This window comes from Cavia porcellus, unplaced genomic scaffold, assembly GCF_034190915.1.
Source record: "Cavia porcellus strain 051 isolate PalLab524CR breed Dunkin Hartley unplaced genomic scaffold, mCavPor4.1 scaffold_9, whole genome shotgun sequence".
Lineage (NCBI taxonomy): Eukaryota > Metazoa > Chordata > Mammalia > Rodentia > Caviidae > Cavia > Cavia porcellus.
In genome coordinates, this window is record NW_026947492.1 from 79,764,520 (window position 1) to 79,785,766 (window position 21,247).

At 40.1% G+C, this 21,247-nt stretch overlaps 1 protein-coding gene across 3 annotated transcripts in view; it reads right to left on the reverse strand.

Moving 5' to 3' along the window:
- Ano3 (anoctamin 3) overlaps nucleotides 1-21,247 on the reverse strand; it is a 352,737-nt gene that overhangs the window by 84,714 nt on the left and 246,776 nt on the right. For all 3 annotated transcript variants that reach the window (XM_013147269.3, XM_003464998.5, XM_013147270.3), the window contains 5 exons: nucleotides 13,096-13,140; nucleotides 9,911-10,042; nucleotides 7,145-7,251; nucleotides 4,833-4,888; nucleotides 1,784-1,905 (listed from right to left, as the gene is read on the reverse strand). In XM_013147269.3, coding sequence (XP_013002723.2) covers nucleotides 1,784-1,905; nucleotides 4,833-4,888; nucleotides 7,145-7,251; nucleotides 9,911-10,042; nucleotides 13,096-13,140 — 462 coding nt within the window. The remainder of the gene's footprint in view (nucleotides 1-1,783; nucleotides 1,906-4,832; nucleotides 4,889-7,144; nucleotides 7,252-9,910; nucleotides 10,043-13,095; nucleotides 13,141-21,247) is intronic.

The window sequence follows — 21,247 nt, forward strand, 5'->3', positions numbered from 1 at the left end:
ACTACAAGTTTATAATACTAACCAAAGGCACTTTTCCCTTAAACAAGTATTCCCAGGTGGTGTGGAGAGGGCTTTTAGCCCACTGCAAACATAATGTCATCTCTTTATAGCAATGATGATAGAAGGGTATGGAGAAAGCTCTGCTCTTACAGAGAGTACTGTACTAAAATTTAAACTACACCATTGGAGGTTGAGAGGAGCCATGATATTATCAATGTGAAGCATAAGCATGTAACTTAAGGCAGATTTCAGGCCAGGTCTGTGTCAGAAGAGGCAGAGACACAGATGGAGATGACGGTGACCCAGAGTGTGTGGACACACAGTTGTATACAACCTCTAAGATCCACTTAAGAGTGTTTCAAAACCAGGACAGGGCATGAGAGGGAGAGAGGGTTACTACCATGCCACAATTCCTACCACACTTCCCCCTCAGCCACCCTCTTTTTATGCACTGGTGCCTCTGTTCACAAAATTAATTAGCCCCAGGATTCCGAGGAAAGTGACCTCAGTCATGTTTGTCACCTGATGCAGAGTTCTCCAAGGGAAGCAAAATTGTGCTAAATGCTTCTGTTTGTGGACTCAGTTGCTCACAAACAAAAGTGTCTGTGGACTGAAGTGTCACTGTAAGAGCAGTACCCTGTGATGCTCCATTTGCTGGCCTGCCCTGTTGCTGACTTCTGCCATCTGATAAATATGCCCAAATCTACTCTTACAGAGACAGCTATTCAATTCAGCACTTCCATTTGCAGTATTAAATCCTTCTGATGCCCACTGTGAATTGTATTTTAAAAATGTCACATAACTATTTTTTAAGCAGGTTCTGTAGCTAATGATTATAAAATGTTCTCTTTCTAATTTCAAATATTTTCCAGAAGAAAATAGATGGCAACTCAGTAGGTGCTGGCTATGAAATGTTTGAATAATTTCTCAAATGGAAAAACAAATAAAACATATGTCCAGAAATAATCCTTTGCAAAGAAGGAAAAGGATGGACCTTTCCTTTGCCCCCCATCTATGACTGAACAATGAGCCTGCCATGTACGTTTTTCCCAGGAGCAAAAAGCATTTGAAGTGCCCAACCTGTGAGCACTCACTTCCTCTTAGGACACAGAGGAAGCAACCCCAAAAAGAGTACCGTCTCCTCAAATATGCTCACTCTTAAGAAAAACTAAATTTTCAATCATTCTAAAGGTAATCTGCCTGCTGGTTTATTAAAAAAAACCCGACTTTTATACAAAATTCTATACCTGAGGCTGTGTAGTTCATTGTGCGTGTCTTCCTCATCATCAGCTCAATGCTGGTAATGGAAGGTTTCTAGGGGGAAGGGACATGTTTATCCCTCCTTTCACGGGCCTGTTTGATTTTCAACAGAATAGCAGATTACCCTGGTTCCCTAGGAAACTGCTTAGGGTACTACTGGAGCAGAGGTACCAGCAGATGGAAAGACAGAGGGAAGAAGGAAACTCAAGACTCTTTCCTCCACTCTGTGTGCCCCAGGACTGTGTTTGTGAGCTTCAGCCCAGGTACTGGGCTCTGGTAGTACATTTTGCCCTGTTTTCCTTTACCCCTTGGCATGTTAGTAATTTTCTCCTGCTGCACATCCTCCCTTGATTTAAAAAAGTTCTGTTTGATTTCTTACTTCCCCCTTTTGCGGGTGTAACAAATTCCCTGTGTCAAGTTTCTTCTGTTGAAAAATGACCCCATGGTTTCCCCTCTCCTGGTCACATTTCTCCTGACACAAGTGGTAAGGAAATGTAATCATGACACCGTGCGTTTGCAGAACCTGATTAAGTCCAGCGGCTGATGCTTGTACCACATTCCCCAGCGCGCCCAGCGCTCATAGAGCAGATGTCTGTTATTCTGAGGTCCATGGGTTTGGATGGGCAGGCTACTCTTGTAGGCTCCCTGAAACAGACAAAGAAAAAAATCCAGGCATTGCTACGTATCCTCCTCGTGAAATTCCAACTCAACGAGAACAGTTTAATTCTTTGCAGAATAGTTTAGCAATCCACGAGAAGCCTTAGCGATCTTATGTGGAAGTCCAATACTGTAATGATGTGGTAGCTGGCAATCCTCTGAGAATTCTTTAAATATCATTTGATTTATTTAGTTAGCTTTCGTTTTTACATTTTTAGTGCATGTTTGTTTGCAGTTCGTGAAGTTTGCATCTGTCTTGGGAAGTAGGTGCATGCAAGGAAGGATGCTGGTTTATTTTAGACTGTCCATCGCTTCATGTCTGAATTCCTTTTCCCGTTTTCAGTCCTGCTATTACTATTACTCTCCTTAGCTCGTGTTTATGATATTATGTTTGTAGTCGTTTTGAGTACTTGGGACCTCCTCGTGGCGTATCTTAATTCTCCTTCCTTCCCCTGCACCTCAGCCGTTTGGAAGACACCTACCCCCCATTTCCTTCCACCCATGTTTTACTGTATCCTGCTCAAATGACAGATACCAGACAGTGTTTTAGCTTGTGGGCCTGACTTACTTCACACAACATTCTATTCTCCAGGTACATCTGCTTTAAATCACGTTTGCAAACAATTGAGATCCATGTCACTTAAAATAAACTAGACTTCAAGTTTCACCATTTGCAATCTATGGTCTTCTAATAAACACATTATCTTTACCACTGAAGGGAAAAACTGTTGCAATCTTTAGTTCAGAAACTCAAAGTGTTACTCTGCTGTAAACGTGATAAACTCCCAGGAATTTTTATTTCATTTATCGGAGCTAAGGAAGAGAGCAACTGTTCATTTAAAGGGATGAGGCCTCCACCCTCAGTGTTAAGTATCTTTTAAAACCTAAGAAATCTAAAATTTTACTTCAGGTAAAATACTCCAGATTTGAAGTACTAAAAATGCTTGTTATATCTTCTCTCAAAAATCCATCAGATGGAGTTTTAGAGTTGAATGTTCCCCAACAGCCAGGCTGTGAGTCCCAGCAGAGAAAGAACATGCTTCCAATCAGCCTTTCAAGGCCCCTCAGGTAGTGAAGAGAGACAGAGAGATGCGTCCAGGAGGGGTGAAGGCACAGGCTAAGGAGATGGGGCAAAGATCCAGCATTCAGGCATGGAGAGAGGAGCCCCACTGAGAAAGGGTTGTTTGTGAAAATGGATTGAATTGTTACAGCAGACGATCCTGAGATTTGCCACATAAAGAAAGAAGTGAAATCTCAGCTTTCTATAAAGTACTGCTGATAATTCTCCAGGAATGTGTTACTTTCTTTCTCAGTTGTTATGATTTATTGAGAAGTTTACTGCAGCCACTCAGCCATTGAGGACCTGATCCTCAGGGCAGCAGCAGTGTCCCCGAAGGGCACGAGGCTGATCCCTGGACTAACCCACGGGACAGTTCAATGAGCTGTCAGAAGGCTTTGCGGAGTGGAAGGTGGTAGGGTGCTGGGATTGCGCCCTTGGGGGGTCTTCAGTGTGGCTTTGCTCTGACTCCTCTGGTTTCTCCACATGAGCAGCTTTTCCCCACCATATCCTTCTGCCCTGCCACTTCCACCTTGGAGGTGGTCAGCCACGTACCACAACCTCTGAAATCGTGAGCCCAAATAACCTTTTCTCTCTTAAGCTGTGTATGTCAGGCTGTGTACCTCAGCAACAGAAATGTGACAAATGCAGCAGCCTTAGGGGCCACAGGATAGCTATTTCCTCAGTTTTGCAATTAAGCTCTGACATACCTAGTACATCACTGTACTAACTCTGCTCCTGAATCTCAATTAAACTCATTGTTCTGGCTTTATAGCTACAGGTAGTGCAGCACTAAGAAAAAAAAAAAAAAAAAAAAAAAAAAAAACAAAAAAAAAAACGACTGAAGTAATTACTCCTGTGCACTCATGAATTTCCATCCTTCCCGCATCTCATGATCCCTGATGGGCCTCCTTTGTTTCCACAGTGAGGGAATTACACCATCTACTGATATCCTCATCAGATGTCTGTTTTTGAAAGTTCCAAAGTGAAACCCCTAAAGACCGTTCTCTTATTTTAAAATGTGAAATTGTCTTAAAGAAAGAAGTCAAGACTAGAGAGAGGAAGGGAGAAGTAATAAAATCCGATTCCAATCTCATTAATGGTGGGTAAGCCCAGCTCAGTTTAGAGGACACACTTGCATTTAAAATTGGTAAGAAGGCAAAATCTGGCCAGAAATCACATAGACAAAGAACTTCAGGACTGGTGGCAAATGTTTTGTGGTTTTCCTGTACCGTGTGCTAGCACACACGTTTATATCTTGATGTCTGCACTCAGCTGCCCACGTGGGGCTTGAGGAGGTGACTGGACCCAAGGGATATGATGCGCGTCAGTGGATTAGCCTCCTGATGAGTTTATAACAGTGTGACCTTTGGAGAGGAGGCCTGGTCAGAGGGGACGGGTCTCTCCCTCCTCAGCTCTTTGCTCCCTGCTTCCTTGGAGCCTGCTGACTATGGACTGAACCTTTAGAAACTGAGCCAAAATGAACCTTTCCTCCTCTAAATTGTGGGTGTTGGGTATTGTGTGCCAGCAGTGAGGAAGTAACAAGACAGTGGGCCATGCCCTTTCACAGTGGTGAGGGTTTTCAGCAGGATCTAGTGTGGTGCTTGGTGTTGGGACAGAGGGCAGCGGGTAGGGGGGGCTAAGCCCTGCTGCAAATGCTGAATCTGAGATTCCCCCATACGGGAACTGCACAAGCCCCAGGGAGCTGAGGAGGCAGCCTGCATGCCTAGCAGCACCTCTGCAGGCCCCAGGCCACCTGTGGAGGTGAGCAGTCATAATTAAATATGAAGAACACAAGATCAAGCACTGAGCAAGATAAATTAAAAAAGTAAAAATAGAAGCTGTCTTTCAAAATTACCTCATGTGGGGGAAATGCAGCTATGTATGAGCCGTTGTTGATAAGTTTGCGGATACCTGGGAAAAGAACAGCTTGAGTTAGTCTCAGTGGAGAACTCCCCGGTAGCACAGGTACATCCTTGTGACAAAGAACTGATGGAGAACCGAGATCACTTGTGTGTCCTCCACACCAACATCACAAGTGAGGAAGGCACTGCTGATGAGTCTGCTCGTGTCCTCCAGCCTCGGGGAATGGAGACGGGTCACGAGACACCAGCATGGCTTCACCCGGCCACAGTGTGACGTGGGAGGTGTTTTACCACTGGCTGCTTTGGGTTCCCATGAAGTGGGAGTAGCTTTTACTCTTCTTCAAGACCATGCAGCTTGTTCAGAAGAAAGAAGCAGAATTCTGCTCTCGGCCCCAAGAGATCTCAAAATGTTACTGTACTGAGAAGTCTTTATTTGTTTACACCAAGCCAGAAGGACACAAATAACAATAGGAGAAACCCATCATGGCCTCTTTCTCTGCTGGGCTCTGCTCAGCGGACACTTGTGCAAGTTATTGCAAGGAACACACACTGGGGAGGCTTTCCAGGGAGCACCTTCTTCCCAGAACTACTTACATTATCAAAGAATTAGAAACAGCCGGACACCCAAAGCCAGGGAACGCTTTCATTATTATGATACTTTCATTCATATTAGGCATTTAAATAATTGTGATTTAAGGAATGCTTATTGTGGAATATTGTACATCTATTTATAGCAATGTTGTCAAATAGCACTTAAGGTTTGAGAAAATATCCATGAAGGCATTTTTTAAAGACAGAATAAAGTAAGTAATACATGCTTGTATCTTGCTAAACACACTTATGTTTATATATATATATATATATATATATATATATATAATGAATACATATTTCATACAAATTTGTAAAAGTGAAAATTGTACTTAGAGATAATTTTTATTTTACTTTAACCATTCTGTGTTTATACTACTAAGGAATCATTTGTTGTGTTTTTATACTCCTTTGTTTGTTATATATCTACAAAGGAGGTATAATAATTTATCATTTAAAATACATTTTCAAGTCTATTTAAGCATATGGTGCAGTTAGGTCACCCATGCTTGGCTCTGAATTTCTCAAGGTTTTGCTGTTTAGAACATTTCTCAGTGAATTTTCCAGTTTGGTAAAGATCTGCTGTGTAATTATTTTGACTGCTTAGTCATTAGTAAGTTGTTACTCAGAAAAGAACCAGATGCTAAAGTAGCAACAATTTAAAAGGTAGGAACAATTCACTTTATCAATGAAGTGATAACTTTATCACTTTATTATCTTAATTAAAATCAGTGGGGCTGGTACACATTTTCAGTAACTGAATCTTGTAATTTCCAGAACATTAGGCCATTTCCCTGACATTTGGTGTCACTGCTGAGAATGTTTCCAGCCTTATCCTTAAAGGGGATGCTTCTTCCCTGTCATTCTGTTTCTTTACTCTATATGAGCTTTAAAATTTAATTTAATTTAATTGTTTCTAGGTGAGACACTCAGTTTTCTTTGGCATTATCTATGTGAAGGAAGACACTTAACACTTAAAAAACACAGAAATTTAGAGAATTAAAACTAGCTGATATTTCACCATCCAGAAAAAAAAATCTCTACAATTTTTTAAAAACATATTTTCCTAGAATTTTCTTTCTTTTCACACATGTGTATTTAGGAAACTGAATTATGTAAGATTTAGAGTTCCATAATACACTTCTTCTCACCTAATAATCATTGTGGATCTCTCTCAAGTCAATAAATTGAGAAGTAACAACTTATTTTTAATCTCTACAAGCAGCAAGTTTGTGCCACACTCTTTGTACAACATATAACACATGCTCAGTGACTGGTCAGAGAAGAGAGAATAAATATAATTTTTGATGAATGGTCTATGTAGGTGATATTTAACTTACCGTTCTGTCCACAATGCTGGTCATTTTAGTATCGTTAGTTTTGTTCTATTGCAGAGAAGTAATGAACCACTTTCTATACTGTCATTCAAAAGTCTGATTCTTATTTTAAGATAAACTTCAAAAGACAAGTTTTTCCCTAAAGAATGCGTACATTTCACATTTTGATATATTCAGACAAATCTATTCCAAAGTCATTTTTTTGTTTATTTGTTTGTTTAAAGAGTTACAAAATAGCAAGTTTATGTAATTGGTGTCCGATGTGTTAGATACTTGTATTTGAAGTAGGAAAGGCTTCAGTTATTCAGAGAAACAAACCCACAGTGGTCTGAGGCTTGATGCCCCACGTCTCCCTCTGGCTTGCAATAGCATCTTACCCACTTTGGAGATGCCATGCTCGTACTTGGTGCGCTCCAGCATGTGATACACGATCCTGCTCCGAGTGGCATTGCTGAAGAAGGTGTCCTTATTGTTGATTATGAAGCTGTGAAGAGAAAGGGGCCATGTTTATGTTTAAGATTCCGGGCAGAGCACAAAGACCAGTGGTGGTTCCAAGTCCCTGGGTAACCATGCATCTCTCTGCTCCATTAACGCTAATGCCAGCCTGGTACAGTAATTCAGAAGAGAAGCCCTTCTTTTAAAAAATCAATTGACAAAGGATAAGAGAGACTTCATAGAAAATGCAAGGGGTGATCAAATATTCATGTTGCTATCTTCTTTCAATGTACAGGGAAGTTTAAGTATTCTCATATATATATTTTTTCATTTGGCATGGAACAAGGGGAGGATAGATGGTCCATGGATTCACATGAATTTTGTACTACCTCACGCCATGCCATTCCAAATAGACTGCATTAAAAATTGATGTTATTCCTCCATGCCACAGTTTCTGGGCCAGCTTTTTTGGTTTGTAGAATTTATCAGTGAGCAAGAATTTCCCCTCCCCCTCCATGTCCTATATTCCCTCCATGCATAAGGATAAACAGGGGGGCCACATGAGACCCAAAGGCCCAAAGGGCAAAGGAGTGAAGGGTTTGCTTTAGCATTTATTTTATGGTACATTTCAGCCTCAAAGGGAGAGACAGAGAGAGGAGAGAGAGAAACAGAGACAGAGACAGAGACAGAGACAGAGAGAGAGGAGAGAGAGAGAAGAGAGAGAGAGAGAGAGAGAGAGAGGTACTGACACGAGCTCTCATTCATTTAAATCTGAGCCTTCCTGTCTCCAGCGATTTAGCCCTGCACATGAGAAAGCACTGTGTGTCTTTCATCCATCACCCACTCAGTCCTCAGTGTTAGGTCCCTCCTGATCCTTGCCTCTTCTTCATCCTCTGTAGGCCCAGAGTCCAGATGGAGGCACCAGATGGAGGCGCCTGTGGAACCAACCTGCTTCCCTCCGGCACTGGCCCCACTTCTCCTGCTCTGATCTCACGGCCTCTTGCAGACCATGATGAGACTCTTCTCATCACCCTCCGCCCCCCGTTTCACTACTCATCTGGCTTCTAAAGCCCAGCTCGGATCCTCATGGCTCTCGCTTCTTTGCACACCAGGTCCCCTGGCTCTCTATCCTGAGCACAATTAAAATTACATTTTCCTTGACATCTCTCTATACTGTACTCAAATCAAACCTTTAATCATTTCTTACAGCTCTGGAGTCTTGTGTTTTCTTATCTGTCAAGGTGCATAACTTTCCATTGCATTAAAAAATCCTGGCTTTTTGCTATGGATTTTGCTCTTTAGTGTATGTTCCTACTCCTCTCCCCACTCTCCTGCCTAATTCGTTCATGCTGTGTTGGGCTCTCACCTTGAAAAAGGCTTCCCAGACCCCATACTCTTAGTGTGGCCCTCCATTGTTGGTTTATTGTACATGCATTTTATTTGTGTCTTTCCGAAATCATTGATTTTACTCTGCACATCTACACATCAGCTTAGTGTGGGAGTTCTTCAATACTCTGATTCCCTGTACTTTATCTCTGCACCTAGATCAGCAAATGCAGAGTCCTGACAGCGATGGGCAGCAGAGGAAATTTCCCTGTTCTGATGTTTCTGTCACCATCAGGCTGAGGCGGCCTTTCTGAACAAGTATTTCCAAGCAGATAACTTGGTTTTCTCATGGAGTTCAGTACATAGGCAAGAAACAGATGATATAAGCAAGCAAAAAAGCAAGTTTAAAATATTGCCAGGAAGAAAACTGAAATCACAGAGGTGCCCAGAAGATGACTAGAGTAGGTATTTATGGAGGAGTTTTCAGAGAAGGTCTCTTGGAAGACATGAGGTTGGTGTGGGAGCAGGACCGGAAGGCTGCTTCTGTGTCCCTTGGTGAGAACGAGCAATGGGGTAAGCAGAATTCTCAGGAGGGAGGGATTTCTATGAGCGATGCTGGGCTGCAGGTTTGTTGGTCTGGAATTCTGTTTCCCTCAACATCCAAATTGCCAAGTACACAGGTTGTTAAGCAGGTTGAGGTGAGCAGGGCTACAGCCTTTGGCCTACACTACCCCTATCTTGTGTTCTCCACTGCACTCAATTAGAACTCACATTTTTTCTGCCCCATTTGACTATGAGCACCACAAAAAGAGAAACTGTCATAATCTCCTTTAATGCCTCCAGCATGTCATGTAGAAACTCAGGAAAAGCCATTTGAATAAAGGCATGAATAAATAATTATGCTTGAATACATAAATATGTAAGCAGAGTCATGCAATGTTCCCTAAGGAAATTCTCACCTTCATTTAACAAGCTCAAAGCAAAATGGATGGCTTAATTAATGAATATGTTAACTAACTTTAATGATAGTATTTAATAATTTACTAATCAGAATACTCTATTATTTATAGAAAGTTACCATTGTTGTTATTTCAGCTGGGTGATTTATTATCACATAATAATTTTGAAAGAGGTAAGAGCAAGATTACCAGCCATGGCATTATAATGAGTTATTTGCTACTGGAAAGTCTCTATATTATCAAATTAATCAAGAATGATGCTTGCCTACTGTCATTCATAAGTTAGGTGGACATGTTCATACAATGTTATACCCTGCGCCTGCTTGCTGAAGAGTCAAACTGGTCCCAGGGGTGGTTTTGTTACACACAAAGCCCAGGTGATGAAAGGCAGAAAAGCAGGTGACAGATGGAGACAGAACTCACTGGTGAATCCGGGCTCTGCTGAACGGACCAGTGTAACAGTCCGACTCCTCCAGCTCTGGGAATGCCGTCTTGTCCAGAACCATGGGGTTTTGGGACATCCACTTCTTTATTCTCTTGAAATAATTCTGCACCCTGGAGTGAAGTCACATTTCACAATTAGTTTAGGTTGTATTCCAAAGCTCTGCGAATCTTCCATGACAGTCCCTTAACTATCAAAGAAAGAATTCTAAAAAACACAGACAGACAGACAGACACTCGGCACTTCCACTCACTCATCCAGGTGTACTGCTCCTGTTCTCACACTGGAGAAAACTTTAGTGAAACAAACCTAACACTGCATTCATCTAAACTCTCTCCAAACAATAAATAAACAAACTCTCTCCTAAAAACTATGAATAAATGTGTGAAGACATCCAAGAATTGCCACCTATAAAGATGGCAGCGGGACAGAGTATAAAGAGACCAGCGTGCTGTACTTACTAAAGCTGTGTGTGTGTCCGTGCGTGTAAGTCTCTCTGGTGCAGATCCAGTTACCTTCTGGAAATCAGCACAATGCCTCTACACAAGGGGGGACTGAAAGACAGAAGAGACTCACATACAGGGTGCACCAGAGCACAGGGTGTCACAGTAGGGCAGGAAGGCGAAGGACTTGGGAATCAAGCAAAGCAGGAATAGGACAGAGCTCTGCGTGGTACCAAATCAGTGAACCTGCACAAGGTACTCAAGTTTTCTTCCTGGAGAGTCTGCAGTCAGAAAGGAAAAATAAGACTGGGGAGTTGTACACTGGCTCTGTACTTTACAGCTGATCGTTAGTAATAAGGAAACCTGAGACAGAGCTTGGCCAGACATTTAAGCCTTTCAAAGCGTGAATGCCCTAACATGTGGTTGAAATGCAGACATTGATGTATTAGGCCAGGTTTGGGGCCTGAGAGTCTGCATTTCCCAGCCTTTTCCAGGAGATGCTCATGGTGCCATGTGTGGAGTCTGACAAGAGGGACAGGTCTGCCACAGACTCTGGGCAAATCCTACATCAGGCACCATGCCAGGAAGTCTGCCACAGGCTCAGTACAGCTGACAGTCAAACTGCAGGGTACATGTGTATGCACTGATTAGAATCATATGCATGTTACAGAGAGTAAAGAACTAAGAGCAATTGTCTTCAGAAACTAACTCTGAAAGTCTAAATTCTAAATCCCACAATAGCCACCCACACTCAAAATAAAAATTTATGCCATGCTTACACGCTCTGAGGTTCTCTGGGCAATTTTTGGCATCTTCTACTACAGCAATTCAAAGTAGTACAGTTGAGTACATTCCCACAATCATATAACATATTATGGTGTTTGTTTAGCCAGCACTTGGGGGCTCAAGAAAAGAAAATCAGGGCCGTTCTGAGCAGGCACAGACATTCTATCTCAAGAATCACTTCATTTCAAATTTATCATGGTAAAATTGAGAGCTGAAGTTTGAAATAAAACCAAATCACAGTATAAAGCTTAGGGCATGAAAATCATAACCTTTCTTTGCTAAGGAAGACAGTGATGTGGACAGTGAGACATTTCTGGATCTGCGGGGCCACAGCGCACACTGCATGTCCGGAGCAGTAAGGGAACAGGATCAGCTGTGACCGTTTGCTGCTGCTCGTTACAGAGACAGCCTCTTAATTCATACCAGAATCCCTGTGTTCCAGAGGCCGCTGCTCAGGCATGCAGAAAACGTTAGACAGATTGTATAGGAAAGACTCCGGTTTTTAAAATTCAGCACTGCTTTTTAAAAAAGTGGTGGAATAGGAGCCAGGATGAATGTCCAGCTGCTTAATTTGCTGGTCTTTGAAACTGGACCACAGGTTTCCAATCTTTCAACTCCAAGTTCCAGAGAGCTGAAGAGAGGAAGTAATTTCCTCGGGGCTACTTCATTAAATGGCCAGGAAAATCAAATAAAAGCAGATATCCCAACTGTGGCTGGAAAAAGTTGATGTACTATAACTCAAGAACTTTACTCTTCTTGACACAACTACAAAACAAGAAATGAAGTTTTCAATTTTTAAAAGATGTGAAATAAAAGGACCTGCACATCATCACTAACCAAAATACACCATATATGAGTGTGAGCTTCTCACCTATATTCTGTGAGACGATTAAAGACACCAGACACTGAGGGGGCAGTCAACTGTGAATTTGACCATAAGGATGAAAGAATCCCATTTATTAATTTCTTCTACTCTTAGTTTTCTCATCTTTTAAGTGAAGAGATATTTTAAGAACTAAACGGATAATGTCTCATCCTGTAATGCAGAACACACAGTGTATGCTCAAATAGTCGTGATCGTAATGAGACCAAGGAATACTAGCACGATGATTTCGATTGCCACAGCTGTCACCACCAGGCCACCAATTTAACTTAGTAATAGGTCATCGGCACCTTAATAATCATCTATTGTGTTGGGCTTTTTGCAAACTCCATGAGAAGGTGAAAACTAACAGAGCTTTATGAAACAAACTTTTTCAAAATCAGGGGGAAGTGAAGAGAAGTCTTCGGGAACTGAAGGTAAATCTACCTTGAAGGCTTAGGAGAGCTGGGATAAGTCACACCCTGGGGATCCGGGATCTCAGTGTGGACGGGTGGCTGTGCGGGAAGGGCTGTTTTCTACCCTTCTTCAAATCCACTGTCTTTGTCCCGCCTTCTCTGTGGGCCATTCTGAAGATGCTTTAACATTTGAATATGAAAATGCTTTACATATAGAAAAAACAAATTGCAGCAGCAATAAAGCTACCGTATTTCTATTCAGCCTGGCTGGAGAAATGGCGGCTTCAGAAGCTGGAAGATTTCCACAGCACCCTGGGCTCACCCGCTACTGTGAACCACGCACAGGGCGTGCTTCAGGAAAGGAGCAGCACAAGCTGCCTGATGATGTGGGTGCAGTGGGTTTAATTTTCCACTGTAAAAAACAGGCACAGACTCTGGCAATTTTATGTTCATAATGGTTTTACAGCACACACAGACATACACACTCATATCACATACATGCACAAACACACACAGGACCCTGAATTTTTCTTCTACAAGGATAAAGTTTAAGAAGAAACACAAAGCCTAAAGTTTACAACTGCTGAAATGGGTAATCAAATGAATTTTTCCCCCAAATGACAAATTAGTCATAAAGAAATTGTACATCAGCCACCAACCTGCCCATTGATTTGCTCCTCCCGTCAGTATAATAGCATTTTTTCCTGGAAAAAAAAATGTAGGAATCAGCTGAAGAAAGTCACAGGAAAATAAATTAAACCACTGAATGACACCATTAAATAATACTGAATATTTCAATAAATCAAGTTCCATATGCTTAAGAACTTATCACTTGAAATAAGCCTTAGAATATAACATGAAGATCAATATATAACATTTTAATTTCAGAATCTGTTACTTGTAATAAAGTCTTTTAAAAAATCAATAAATCCTCCAAACATACTATTTTAATTCCTTTTTTTAAAGCTGGCACTCTGCCAGGCACTGTATAATAACCAGACTATATGGTCCCATGTTATATGAAGTTGGTTCTCCATCTATCCATCCATCCACCCACTTATCCACTCACCCATCTAAACTTAGAGGTAATGAATCCTTCTGATTTTCTAAAAAACCCAAAAGTTTCAAAAAACTAATAACTTAGACAAAAAGGACAATCTCTGTGCTCAGGGAGTTTCCTTAGCCATTAAGATGTCAGGTGATTGGCTTCAATAAAGTGTGCTGTGTGCAAAGCAGTCTACTGAGTCTAGGAAGGGACCTCAACTGACTTCTGTAGGCAGTGGAGGAAGGAGACTGGAAGCCCAGAGGAGGTGTTCCAGGTGTCAAGCCTTGAGTCATGCTGAAGAGGAAACTTCTACAGAACGTGGTTAGATCTGGCTTTTTAGAGATGGTGACAGCATTTAAGAACATGAAGGGAGCGAGGACCACGACTCTAGGATGGAGGGAGCTGCATTAAGCAGGTCACAGCTGGAGTCTATCCTGAGAGTTGAAGATGGTCAGAAGAGAAGTCTGATGATGATGCCAAGGGCTTGGGATGGAAATCAAAGGGCAGGGGTTACAATTCTAAGTGGGGACAGCATGCCTGGTTTGAGGGCAAGTAAACACTCAGGAGCAGAGGTTAATTTTCCACTCACTGATTTCCTCTACAGCCTCAGACGGCATGAATCGAGAGTTATATTTTTGTCCTGCAATTCCAGAGGGTATTTTGCTCTGCACAGACATTTACTAAACAATGTTTCCAAAAACAGCAGCAGCAGCAACAAAAAGTTCTATAAAGGTAGAGGTTGATTTTAAATAATTTTTGGCCTCAAAGAAGGCCTCCAGGACCCAGAGGAATGGGAGACATGGGTGACAGCGACAGTGGTCAGCAGGAGAGGCGGTGAGGAACACCAGGAAGGCCTGTGGGGCACATGGTGGTACTCAGTTTGAGCACACTGTTAATCTAGATTGCTCTTAGTCTGAACTGTTTCTCTGAAACATTTTAAGGGTTTTGCTTTGTTTTGTAAATGCTTTGGGAGAAGTTAAAGAAAGGACCAATGGAAAAAGAAAGCCATACTATATGAATATACACATCTTTCAGATCAACTGTAAGAGCAAAGAAAGTGTAACTGAAAATTTAAGAAAACCTCTTCCTTTTCTCAGAGCATTTGCTTCAGGAAACTTGTGCTGGTAAGCACTTTCTCCTCAGTTTGAAATGCATACAAATTCTTTAAAAGACCAGATGGGCCTTTTATCAGCTTTAAGACCCAGGATGCCAGCCTGAAGGCTTGGAGCCACCTCTTTGAAATCCAAAGCTCAGTAGAGAAAGCTTCTAGGATAGAAGCCTAAATCTGAAGGAAGCTGAGTTCTAACTTGTGAAAACTACCTAGGTGTCTTCTGTCTTAGATATGAGCAATTTTATTTTTGTTCTGTTTGCAGGCAGTCAATATCCTAAGTACCTGGTGAGTCTAAGATAGCTATGTCTGATAAATGTTCTTGCCAGGCCTCTTTTTAATTTTTTTTTTTTATTTTAAAGCGATTAAGACAAAAGAGGACATAACAAAGCAGATCAGATCAGAACAATGCAAGTAACACAGCATTTCCCACAAGACAACCCATAATTCACTACCATAGTGTCTTTCTTTGAAATAGTTGAGCATAGCTTCATATACAATAGTATCAAGCATAGCAAAACAGTATAAAACTATTCAAGAGAATGAAAGCATTACAAGGCTGAAAGAATCAAATAGCAGAGAATGAACAGTGGCTACTATATTATCTCATTTTCGTTAGAAAATCTGTTCATACTATCACACATAATAATACCCAATAAGATATAACAGGATGCTTTTGTTTTTCTGTTGCCTTTGGTTCGATCCAGGCCTCTTACTTAAGGTCTGTTATCTTAGAGTTCTGATGCAGTGGTTGTAGGTCTGACGGGTTACACAAAAGATTGAAACTATTTCTGGCTTTTCAACTCCTTGTGACTGTCTTTTGATGTCATTTAATGTTTTTAAGAAGATTATTTTCTTTCTTTTCCATTTGTGTGGAACAGTTTCTCTGTGTTGGGGGAGGTTTAAATTACATATTGCTCAACAATATATGTTCTATTTTCTAATTGTCATCAACCTGAAGTCCTGCTTTTATCTGCATAAATGAACCTCCAGGACCGACTGCTTTGCTGTCTATAATACTCCATCTGGTAATTGTTTTCACTGCCTACTGTTCATAACAGCTCTCTTGCCCCTGCATTTTTCCATTCTTGAGATTCTGCTATTTCATACCTTATACTGGGGCCGCATTTACTTATCTATCTAACCATGGTAGCAATTATAAGTAGTAATGGTTTGGACCAGACTTCACCTCTGGAAGGTCAGTGGCCACCATGGAGACAACTGAAGGGTCTGGGGGAGGCTGGCTGGTGGGCGGGACCTGCAGGGTGCATGTCCCTCAGAAGCTGAGCTGCTCCTGTCATTAGATGAGCTGGAGTCGGACATGCTTGGGTTTTGTTTTCCAGTGAGGTATGCTTTGCAGAAACAAATGATCTGAGTTCCATCTTACTTGTATACAAATTGTTCTCAGTGTTGGAGGTGACTGGGCCCTATGATTAAGATATTTGCAGGATAATAAACTTGAGGAGAAAATGAAAGGCTGATCCCATGGAGAAGAATCTACTGATGACAAAAGTATCTTAAAATACATTGATTTTTTTTTTCATGCATGAGCTAAAGATCAATAGCAATCCTTTTGAATCAAAAACCCAGTGCTAAAAGTAGGATTTGCTATTTCTGGAATCTAGAAGACGCTGGCAAAGTCCCTCCAGATGTGGAAGAAACTGTAAAGTGTGACCTACTGTAACCTTCCAAAGTTCACTGTGTTAGTTTTACCCTTGAAATTTACCCTTGATAATAGCCAAAAAGCCAAGAAGCAATAGTTTTGAAATTTTAAGTTCCATATAAAAGGTTGTACTTACTTTGGAAGAAAAGTCAAGAGAGAATGGATTAGAAAATTTGAGTACAGCAACACTTTACTGTTACATGCAAGCAGAAAATTTAGACAAAATGTTGAAAAATCAAGTCCGTACAATAAAGAAGCTGAAAACTTTAGCAGAAAAGGATTAAAATAATAAGGCTTTGTAATTAAAAATGTACAACTTTTTTTTGGAGGGGAAAGTAACAGATCTCAAAGATAAATAAGCATATGTAACATCCCAAGGTAAAGATTTTTATACATAAAATTTTTAAAAATGTTCTTTTCAAATGAGACATGTATTTTCCTACTTAAACTGTTTGCTATTCTTGAATGTACTTATCTCTGGGCAATCAGTTCCAGCAGCTTTTGCATAAAAAACTCCAATAGGTGTTCCAGTCTCGTATGTTAAAAAGTGTATATTTGCATCTGTCCTATAGAACTCCACCTGTATGTGCTAAAAAACTTCCAGATTACTTGTAATAACTCATGCATTATCAATGCTATATAAATAGTCATACTGTATTACTAAGAGAATAATGACAAAATGGTTGTATATGTTTAATACAGTGAATTATTTTCAAATATTTTTCATTGGTGGTTGGTTGAATCTAGGGCTTTAGAACTCATGTCTAAGGAGAAGTAAATGTATCTTAATCTTTAGATATATTTTCTTGAATGTAATAAGAGTTGGTACTGAGTGATTAGATTTGCCATTCTTATGGTTTGTGTCTGGATGTCCCCCCAAAGCCTCATGCAGTCATGTAGGGGTGTCTTTTGTAAGTGGCTGAATCTGGAGTTTCTGACTGATTCATTGACTAATGTTGGAATTATGGGTGTGAGTGCTATACCCACCTTAGGGTGGGTAGCCTGATTACAACATAAGGGGAAAAAAGACGTTTGCTCTCTCTCCTCCTGTTCTGCTCTTGTTGCTTTTGCTGTCTTCTGCCACCATAAACTGTTGCCCCTCTGCTTTTCCACACTGTGTTGGAGCCAGCGTGTTACGGGCTGAAACATCCACAAAACATGAGCTAAACCTTTCCTTCCTTAACTTTGGGCATAGAATATTCCATCTCAGCAATGAGAAAAAAAAGTAACCAACACAGCCATCATGGAAACATTTTGTTTTGTAGTCTATGCTTAAACAGAATTCTTTCCTTATATGCCAACTCCAAGCCCAAATTTCAGGAGTGGCCTACAAATAAATGAGAAATGCTTGCTTCAACAGCACATATAATAAGTAAATGAGAAGCTGGTTTCTAAGGAGTTAGTTAATGCTACATCCATCATTTAACCTAGTCTAGGAGGTTATTCTAAAACAACCTTATGTTCTAGCATTTTGGAAACTCTTAATGTGAACACTAGCATCAGACAGAAATTTGGGGAAAACTATATTGTATAACTTCATTGTGAAATTTACAAAAATTTTAAGGAATATTAACATGTGTATCCAAGATAACATGTGTCATTGGTATCAGTAATACTTAGTATACTTGTTAAAAATGTATATACCTGATACTATCCCAGGATTAGTATCCTAGAATTTCCTAGGTTCAAAATCTCTCATTTTAATCATTTTACCAAAGATTTTAATTTACTGAAAAGAAAGAATTACTCTGAAAACTTCCACAGTAGTTACAGTGTGTTATTAAATAAAAATCTCAGGAATGACTTTGGTCTTGGGTTCTTTATCTCTGAAGCTCCTATGGCGCTAACAGTTGATGCACTTTGGAAAATGCTGCTTATTTTCTAATATTTATATTATTGTATCACGAGACTTCAGTGGCACTTTCTGAAAGTTTAATAATTGCAACCTCTGCCTTTTAAATTTGTCTTGAAAAACATAAGGAAGAAACTTCAGGGAAAGCGTCAACAAAAAGAGATGATAACCTCAATGATTTTTCTTTTTCTCTCCTTGGATATATAAGCACTCTTCTTTCAAATGCAGTCTTCCCAGGAAATGAAACAGTAAATTCTATTTAAAAAAAAAAAAAAAAACATCTGACTGAAGAAAGCATCCTCTTTCAAAGCTTCCCTGGGGCTAAGGACACTGTGGCATTTACCCCAAAGACACAGCTCTAAGAAACACAAAGGCAGGGCACTGGGTCAAGCCAAGGAAAATGTTTTTAATGTACTTGTTTTATTCTTTCTTTCTTTCTTTCTTTCTTTCTTTCTTTCTTTCTTTCTTTCTCTCTTCCTTTTTTCCTTCCTTCCTTTCCTTCTTTTTCTTTTTTCTTTCTTTCTGTCTGTCTCTGTCTCTCTGTCTTCCTCCTTTGCCTGATACTGGATGGAGTAACTAGTCATATGTAATAGATGGTTGCTAACCAAAGGATTAAGTGTGATAAATTTTTGAAGACTTTATGAGTGTACTAATTATTCTAATACTACATTCCTTAAAATTTCTTCAAAATAGCAACAGGAAAGAATGGCAAAGAAAGAAAGCTGATTAACAGAAGGAATGATTTATAGACATTGTAGCCTTTGTCTCTACATATCTTCCTCCATAGACTGACAGAGAAGTAACCAGAGTGGTGGCACACACCTATAAACCAGGACTCTGGGAGGCTGCGGCAGCAGGATTGCCAATTCCAGCCTGGCCTGAACAGCTTATTGACTCAGTGAGACCCTGTCTCAAAATAAAAAAGAAAAAGAAGGAGACTGGGTATGTAGCTCACTGTGAAGGGCTTGAGTTCAGTCACCAGTACAAAGGGAAAAAAAATCCTTTAAATTATACAAGTCAAATATTTTCAATAGTGCAAACATACATTACTGATTGGAATGGACAAAATGTTTGCATCCCCTCAAACCTTGCATGCCAGAACCTTAATATCTAATAGTATCTGGAGGCAGAGCATCTGGGAGGCAGTCAGGTCATGGGGGGGGGGGAGGCTGTAGTGGGATTTGTATCCTAGAAGGAGTCAGAAGCCAGCCACTGCTTCTATGATAATGTGGGGATGCAAACCGAAAGGGTCCTCACAGGAACCCAACCAGACCTCACAAGCCCTGACCTCGGACTTCCAGTCTCCAAAATGATCAGAAATCAATGCTGCTTAAAAACCCATGTGGCAGTTGATTACAGTCACCCAAACTGATAACACAGGAATGCTAAACTTATCACTTACTGTTCCTTGGAAGGAGAAGCAGAACTGTGTCTTAGCAAAGCTTTCAGAGCCGGCTCTAATTTGCACCCAGCCCAGCTCTATGAGGCAGGGTTTAGGGCCCTGGCAAACACTGCCAGGGTCAGCTGTTTAACTCAGATTCACTCAGCCTGAGCTGCATCTCAGTCGGAGGGCCCCTGAAGTGGCCTGTGAGGGAGAGCTGCTTTGGGCGTCCTTCTGTCTTACCCTTAAGCAATCAGCCTGTACGTAAATCTAGCTACAGCTCATACAATCAGTATTCATCACAGAAACTGCACCAGGATGAAGGTGCTTGTATTGGCTGAGGAAGTTTACATGCCTCTATCTTATTATCAGAGCAACTACTTTGAAAACAATACACAGCATGTTAGCCATTGTTCTTACTATCCTGTTTTGAAACTCTGTATTATTGTTTTTAAATCTTTGTTTACTTTTCTCTCCTTAAAATAAAAAGAATAAATTTGGAAATTTTTTTTTAGCAATTTTGTCTTGGTATCAGAAAATAGTTCATTCTTTTGGGTGCTACATTTCTTGTGTTGACATCAGGTAAACAAACCAGAATAATTTTGAGCCCAATCTCCAGTATAAATGAGAGAAAAAAAATCTTTTAAATAATGAAAGTCAAATATTTTGAGTAAAGCTAACATATGCTACTGGTTGTAATGAATTCTGGAAAATTAATGATTTTGTAAAGATATAAACAAAATAATAAAAGAGACACATAACTTTTCTCACTAGAAATAATCTTTTTAATGTATTTTCAATCTTATAGCTATACATTTTACTTGAGTGAGTCATACTACATAAATATCTTTTATCTTTCAATTTTAACATTTACTACTTCCTGACACTAAGAAATTAGTATACTCATTCACTATAAATAAATTATAATAATTATAAATGTGTATTGTAATTTATTTGGGTCCTCTATTATTCAGTATAAATGTTATTTATATTATCTCCAATTACAAATTAAAGTTCAGTGAACATTTTTATGCTTGAAAACTATATTCATAATATAGAAAGCAGAAGCCACAGAACATTTTAAGGCTCCTAAAGAACATTTTCAAATGGAGCTTCACATGTATGACTCCCAACATGAATAACGAGGGTGAGTATTTGTCATAGCTCTGCTGGAGTTTGCTGTCAAAGTCTGTGTTGTTAAAATTTAACTCAGCGTTTTTATTCTGTGTGATACTGTGTAGCAGGAACATGTATCCATCAAGAAGAAACGACAACAAAGGGCAGGTACTATGTAATTCCTAATAATCAGCATAAAGCATTTCTAGTCATATACTTCCAAGGATTTTTCAGAAGATTGTATTTTGAAAAGAAGGAAAAAAGGTCCAGAAGTGAAGGAAATCTGTTTAGTAGAAAGTTATACGATCTCTCCAAGTTGTAATCAGATGAGTTCAGTAAGTCACCTGAAGGGAAAGTATTCCTCTGCTACAAATCATAGGACAAACAGCATCTCCCAGGCTCTGTTTGGTACTTTCAAGGGCCGAGTTTCGTAAACTATACAAGCCTTAGAGTTTGGCAAGAAGCATATCATGGTTTGTATAAGGGAAATTGGAAAGGCTTTCTTTTTTTAAAATTTTGTATTTTTGCCAACACTTGTGAAGTATTATTTGCTTATCTTCTACAAATAAAAGCAGATAATCTAGGATGGGAAACAACGTCTCCTCAGCCCACACTTGCCTAAAGGGAGGACTGGAAATCTCTGACA